This window comes from Humulus lupulus, chromosome 7, assembly GCF_963169125.1.
Source record: "Humulus lupulus chromosome 7, drHumLupu1.1, whole genome shotgun sequence".
NCBI classification, from domain to species: domain Eukaryota; kingdom Viridiplantae; phylum Streptophyta; class Magnoliopsida; order Rosales; family Cannabaceae; genus Humulus; species Humulus lupulus.
In genome coordinates this window covers 51,409,893-51,417,234 of record NC_084799.1, presented here as the reverse complement: position 1 = coordinate 51,417,234, position 7,342 = coordinate 51,409,893, and the positions used below count along the sequence as shown (strand labels likewise).

Below are 7,342 nucleotides of genomic sequence, written 5' to 3'. Positions count from 1 at the left end.
TGAGTTGAGCCGGTTTTGTAGACAACCCACATGTACATTTTGCAAAGATAGACCGACACTTGCTGTAAGTACTGTCTCTTCCTTTAGTGTGTTGTTTCCATTTTCTTACCTAAATTTTATAAATTGTAGGTTAGTAAGAAAATGGTTGGCGAACCAGAAGTGATGGATCCCATCGTAATCGACCCCCCTATGGTGTATGACCAGTGGCAGAGAGCCCAAATTTACCGTGACTTCACCATCATAGCGCCTGCCGTGTTCAACGGAGGGGTCCATTCCAACGAAGTCTGGGCATGGACTTACTCGTTGGACACATTTTTGAGAACATTGGTACCCCCTATAGGTTCAGGGTAGGATTGGCAAGTTTATACCTCAGAGGCTCGGCTTTTCTGTGGTACCAGGAGAGGCACATGAAGCCAGCCACCCCATACTGGAATACCTTTAGGTCATCCATAAAGAAGACCTTTGGACCTCGAGGTAGGATGTCAAGGTGGCATATAGACCTCCACGAGCTCTTTGTTGTGCAGAACGCCCGTGCACATGCGATAGAGGCAGCACAACAACAAGCGGCAGTAAACCCAATGGTAGTTGAGAACCAGCCAGTGGAGGAAGTGGCTAATGACGAACTCGGCGATGGGGAAATTTCTTATAAGGAGCCTATGGACCAATATGAGGAAGATATCGAGGAGGATCCTGAGGAAGATCCCGAAGAGGACCCTGAGGAAGATCCCGAAGAAGATTTAGAGGAGGATCCTGAGGAAGATCCCGAGGAAGATCCTGAGGAAGGTTCTGATATGGCCGCGGACAGCGACACCGAATAGGTGTTAGAAACCCACCTACTTTTGAAATATGTACCTACCTTGTATATGATTAAGGAAATTAGTAACTGGTCTAGCAGGGTTATAAGTCCGTTTTTTTAAGGGCTAATTTTGTAAATCCCTTAGACTGGCCAACCTAAACTTGAAACGTTGTTGTATATGGTATAGGTTATGAAATGAAGTTGCTAACTTTTGTTAAAAAAGTGTTGATTTCTTGTTGTGCTTGATATGTTTGGTGTGTTTAATTAGGTTGATTAACTATATGTGTCAATATTAACTTCTCGTCCTTATGCACTTAGGAGCTTTTGTTTTGAAAGCAAACAAATGGCAAGGACAAGAGCTCAAAGAGGAAGGGATGTTGCTGGCCCAGGCCAGGCCGCACCTACTGATAGAGCGCAGAATGCGCCTGCCACTCGAGCTCCAAACCAAGCTACTAGAGTTTGCGAGATAGCTGAGCAGATGAATAATCTGCAAAGGCTAGTGGAGACACATGGAGCCTAAATAGAAAGAGGGCAAAGGAGACAGGAGGAGGTTGATGCCCTCCAAGCTGAAAGATTTAACACCCTTTTGGGACGACTCCCCATGCCACACAATAATGCTCTCTACAACGAAGTACCACCTGGAAACAATGAAGAACAAAACCTTGGCCCGCAGGTTATCATTGAGCAACCTGTACAACCAATAGAAGCGCCAAGAGCTGCCTGAGCAAAACCTATATCAGAAAGGTTCGGCAACCAGATTCCACCTATATTCGAGGGGAGCAGTGACCCTTCAATGGCAGAGGAATGGATTAGTATTTTGGAAAGAATTTTTGACTTCATTGGAACTACTGAGAGAGAGAAGGTAGTCTGTGCGACCTATATGCTGAGAAAAGATGCCCGCATCTGGTGGGATGTAGCCAAGAAAGGGCATAACGTTGCCGAGATGGAATGGCTAGAGTTCTTGACCTTGTTCAACGACAAGTACTTTAGTAAGGCAGTGATTGAGCACAAAGTGAATGAGTTCACTTATCTGAAGCAGGGAACATTGAGAGTGCAGGACTACGTTCAAAAATTTGACCAACTGTCTAGGTTCGCGAAGAACCAGGTGAGCACTGAAGAGAATAAGACCTGGAGTTTTATGAAGGGCCTACGCAGAGACATTGCCAGGTGTGTAGACACTGGTAGAACTGGCCCGAAGACGTATGTTGAAGCTGTGGAATGGGCTCTTCACCAAGAGTCTTGGGCCATGTCAGACAAGCCAGATCCATAGAAGAACGAAGACAGGAGGTACACTCCCAACAACCCCGGACAGTTTCAGGCCAATCAAAATGGCCCAAGGGGAAGGTTCAACCCGAGGTTCGGCCAGAACTAGGGGCAAACAAACAATCCAAGAGGCACAAGATCAGTTTTTGGGGGAAATAACAAAAGAAAAGGGGGACCTCCCAATCAGGCAATGGCTAGTCACAACAAACAGCCAAGACGTGAGTTTGAACAATGACCACTGTGCAACAAGTGTAACCGACACCATCGGGGCGAGTGCGGGGTTTATTTTAACTGTGGAAAGCCAGGGCACTTTGCTAAGGATTGTCGAATGCCAGCCAAGGGAAATGGAAACGACCAACAGAAACAAATTGGAGCTCTGCCTCGAGTTTATGCGCTTACACAAAGTAACAAAGGAGTTGGCCCATCTGATATGGTGTTAGGTCAGATTTCTATCACCCAAACCTCAGCATATGCATTAATGGATACTGGTGCATCGCATTCTTTTGTATCTGCATCCTTTGTGGAAAAATTAAATAGAAGTCCTGAGCCTATGCCTGTTATTTGTGAGGTATCCTTGCCTTCGGGAGAGGATATGCTGGTGTGGACATGGGTTAGAGCCATACCAGTTTGGGTTGAAAATCGTGAGTTGACGGTGGATCTGTTAGTCTTGGACCAACATGAATACGATGTCATATTTGGGATGGATTGGTTAACCAAATATGGAGCCGTTATCAACTGCAAGCGCAGAAAAAAGATCTTCACCCCAGTAGGAGAAGAACCATTTGAGTTCAAGGGTACGTCAAGAGAAAAGAAGTGTCCCATGATTTTTGTGATGAAGGCGAGAAAAATGTTGAGTGACGGGTGCATCGGTTTTCTGGCAAACATAGTGGATAAGGATAAAGAGACGAGTCAACAACCATCAGATGTACCGGTTGTGTGCAAGTTTTCCGATGTATTTCCTGAAGATCTCCCAGGGATTCCACCAGACCGAGAGATTGTGTTTGAGATAGAGTTGATTCGAGGAACTACGCCGATCTCAAAGACTCCTTACAGAATGGCACCAGCTGAACTCAAGGAGTTGCAGTCACAATTGCAAGAGTTACTGAACAAGAAGTTCATAAGGCCAAGCCATTCTCCGTGGGGAGCCCCGATCTCATTCGTTAAGAAGAAAGACGGTACGATGAGAATGTGAATTGACTATCAGGAGTTGAACAAAGTGACGATCAAGAACCGATACCCATTACCGAGGATCAACGATATTTTCGATCAACTACAAGGAGCGTTAGTATTTTCCAAAATAGATATGCGATCAGGCTATCATCAGCTCAAGGTTAAGGAGATGGATATACCAAAAACGGTCTTCAGAACGCGCTACGGTCACTACGAGTTCTTAGTGATGTCCTTTGGACTAACCAATGCGCCTACAACATTCATGGATATCATGAATCGAGTATTTCACGAGTATTTGGATAAGTTTGTCGTCGTGTTCATTGACGATATTCTGATATACTAAAAAATCCAGGAATAGCATGCAACACATCTGGAACAGGTCCTCCAGTGTCCGCGAGATGAAAAGCTTTACGCTAAGTTTTCGAAGTTCGAATTCTGGCCAGAAAAAGTAAGTTTTCTGGGGCACATAGTGTCAGGAGACGGAATTTCAGTAGATCCTGCCAAAATAGAAGTTGTTAAGCAGTGGAAACCTCTGAAAAATGCTCATGAGGTTAGAAGTTTTCTTGGATTAGCGGGATACTACCGGCGATTTGTGGAAGGATTTTCCAAAATAGCCGCACCAATGACTGCCCTCACCTGCAAAAACATCAAATATGAATGGACTGACAAGTGTGAGAAGAGTTTTCAGGAGCTGAAAACAAGATTGACGACTGCCCCAGTGCTGACAATCCCTAATGGCACAGAGGGATATACTATTTATAGTGACGCCTCATGCCGAGGGTTGGGAGCAGTGCTGATGTAGCACATAAAAGTAATTTCTTATGCTTCTCAACAACTAAAGAATTACAAGAACAACTATCCCACTCATGACCTGGAGCTTGCAGCAATGGTTTTTGCACTAAAAATATGGAGGCACTACCTGTACGGGATATACTGCGACATCTACACTGATCACAAAAGCCTGAAGTATTTCTTCACTCAGAAGGAAATAAATATGAGACAGCGACAATGGTTGGAACTGTTTAATGACTATAACTGCGACATTCTGTACCACCCAGGAAAAGCAAACAAGGTGGTAGATGCATTGAGTCGACAACCAAGTGCTTATGTGATGACAGTGAAAGAGATTTCGTCGCAGTTACAAGCCGACCTTGGATTTAGAGATAGTAGTTGGTCAATTGGCTAACCTCTCTACTGAGCCTACCATTATGGAAGCCATAAAAGGCGGAAAGTTAGTCGATCCTTGGGTTCAATGATTGATGCACAAAGTGAGGAACGAGGGGCAACCAGGATTCCATATCTCTGAAGATGGAGTATTGGGGTTTAAGGGCAGAATATGTGTTCTGGACGATGACGAGATCAAGAAGCAGAACTTTTTCGAGGGACATAATGCTCCTTATGCCATGCATCCGGGTACCACAAAAATGTTCCAAGACTTGAAGAAGTACTATTGGTGGCCTGGGATGAAAAAGGAAACGACAGAATATGTGGCACACTGCTTGACTTGTCAGCAGACAAAGGCTGAGCATCAACGGCCAGCCGGATTGTTACAACCCTTAGAAATTCCGGAATGGAAGTGGGAGATGGTCACTATGGACTTTGTCACAGGTCTACCAACCACTCCCAAGGGGCACAATGCCATTTGGGTTATCATGGATAGGCTAACTAAGTCTGCTCATTTCTTTCCAATCAAGGTAACTTATGGCGCACATAAGTTAGCAGATATTTACATTGCAGAAATAATGAGAATGAATGGTGTACCTAACTCCATCGTATCAGATTGCGATGGACATTTTACCTCGACATTCTGGAATAGAATCTAAATGAGGTTGGGTACTAAACTAAAGTTTAGCACTTTTTTCCACCTGCAAACAGACACTCAAAGCGAACGAACAATTCAGACCCTGGAAGATATGCTAAGAGCATGTGTGCTCGATTTTCAAGGGTCCTAGAATGAGAAGCTTCCACTGATAGAGTTCGCTTACAATAATAGCTCTCTTGATTCCATCAAGATGGCTCCGTATGAGGCTTTGTAAATGCCGATCTACAATTCATTGGCACGAGACTGGTGAAAGAAAGTTTCTCGGATCGGATGAGGTTGATCAGATTACCGAGGACATCCGACAGATAAGGCAACGCTTGCAAAATTCAGTTGATCGACAACACAAATATGCCGACCGATGCAGGAGACCCCTGGTGTTTGAGGTTGGTGATAATGTGCTGCTGAAGGTAGCTTCGCTGCGAGGGGCTATGCAGTTCGGGAAGAAAGGAAAGCTTAGCCCAAGGTTCGTTGGACCTTTCGAAATCATAGAGAGGATCGGGGAAGTAGCTTATCGTTTAGCTCTTTCGCTCGCCCTGTCTAAGGTGCGTGACGTGTTTCATGTATCCTTGTTGAGAAAATACATGCGCGATCTCTCGCATGTAATTAGCTATGAGCAGCTGAGCGTGGATCCTCAACTTGTCTATGAGGAAAAACCAGTTATGATTCTAGACATAAAGGAAAAAGTGTTGAGGAACAAGATGGTGCCATTTGTAAAGGTGCAATGGTGTAACCATGGCATTGAAGAGGCAACCTGGGAAACAGAAGACAAGATGAGGGAGCGGTATCCTCATTTGTATTAAGTTTCGAGGACGAAACCTTTATAAATTGTAGGTATTGTAACGTCCTGCGTTTTCGGGTACCTTTAAACGACTCGGGTCGGGATTTTTTTTCCCCGAGTTAAGAATATTATTTTAAATAATATTATATTTGTTTGGAAATTATTCCATGAGTTATTGTAAGCCAAATTATGAATTTTGTGATTTAAAAGTCAAGATAAGACTTTCGGTCCTCGACCGACACAAAAACCCTAATCGGGTAAAAATCTCGGAAAATAAAATGAAAAACTATGGCAAATATATTTTGGGCTTAAAATACATTCATAAAAGTTAAAGTTTGGTCAAAAATAATAAACCTAAAATAAAATGGAAATTTTAGGGCATTTTGTGTTAAATGCCTAATTTCACTGAAATAGGGAATTTTATTCCATGAATAGACCTTAGGTTAAATTGTATTGTGTGATTAATTAAATTAAATGTGAGAGACATTTAATTTTATAATTTAGTGTTAAGTTTTGTGGTTAAAACTTAAAAAGAGTGAAAAAGGTATAGAAAGTCAATTTGGACGTTTCTTCTTAGGAAATAATTATTAACCCTTATAAAAAAAAAATGAAATGATCACATATATAACAATGGGTGGCCGTCCATGTGATGTTTTGAAATGGTGTGGACCAAATTGATTAACCTTTAAGTTTAAATCTCATTTATTTAAATGTTGGGGATAAAGGCAAGTGGGTAAAACACTTGAGTGTTTTTAGGTTAATTAAAGAATTGTATAAACTCTTCTAACCTCCCCCATAGAGCCGACCACTCACTCTCCCTCATTCATCTATCATCTTTTTTGAAAACTCTCTCAAAGTTTTCTCTCAATATTCAACCTCAAGAACACCAAGGAAACTTGGAAGCTAAGTCTTGGTCTAGGAAGGGTTTTCCCTAAGGTAAAGTTTCATTAATCTAGACTTTTGTAAAGTTTTAATCATAGAGTTTCAAATAGATAATTAACTATGTTGTGGGGGAAGTAGGTTAGGGTTTTTGTAAGGTTTTGAAGGAGCCAAAGCTAATAGGAAGGTCCAAACCTTAAGCAAGAATACCAAAGAGGTAAAAAGTTTACTTTTGATGATTTTTGTAGTAGGGTTTTTAGTTTTAAGCATTATTTTGTATATTTAATGCTTAAAGTTTCTTATTGGTGATGTAATAAGGTTATGGTAGTTGTTTTATAATTTTTATGATGCTTGTGTATTGATTTTTTAAAATAGGAACCCAAATCCCCAAGGATTTTGTAGGAAACCCTAAAACAAAACATGTTTTGAGCTGTGAATTCCAAGGGGTCAAGCAGCCACTGTATATTGATTTTGTAAAATTAAATTGTACTGTGATGTTTTTGAGATTGATTACATAAAATAGAGCTTTTGAAACAATCTAAAATGTTTAGAAATGAGTAAGTTATGCTATTTCAAAGTTTAGGTAAAAAACTGTTTTTTTTTTTTTTCGTATTCTTATTTTCGGAACCAAGTT

General features: G+C 41.7%; 1 protein-coding gene across 1 annotated transcript; it reads left to right on the top strand.

Moving 5' to 3' along the window:
- The first annotated feature begins 407 nt into the window (after positions 1-407).
- Positions 408-818, top strand: LOC133791689 (uncharacterized). The gene has a single exon (XM_062229607.1). It carries the CDS (start codon positions 408-410, stop codon positions 816-818), a length of 411 nt encoding a protein of 136 aa, XP_062085591.1.
- The last annotated feature ends 6,524 nt before the right edge of the window (positions 819-7,342 follow it).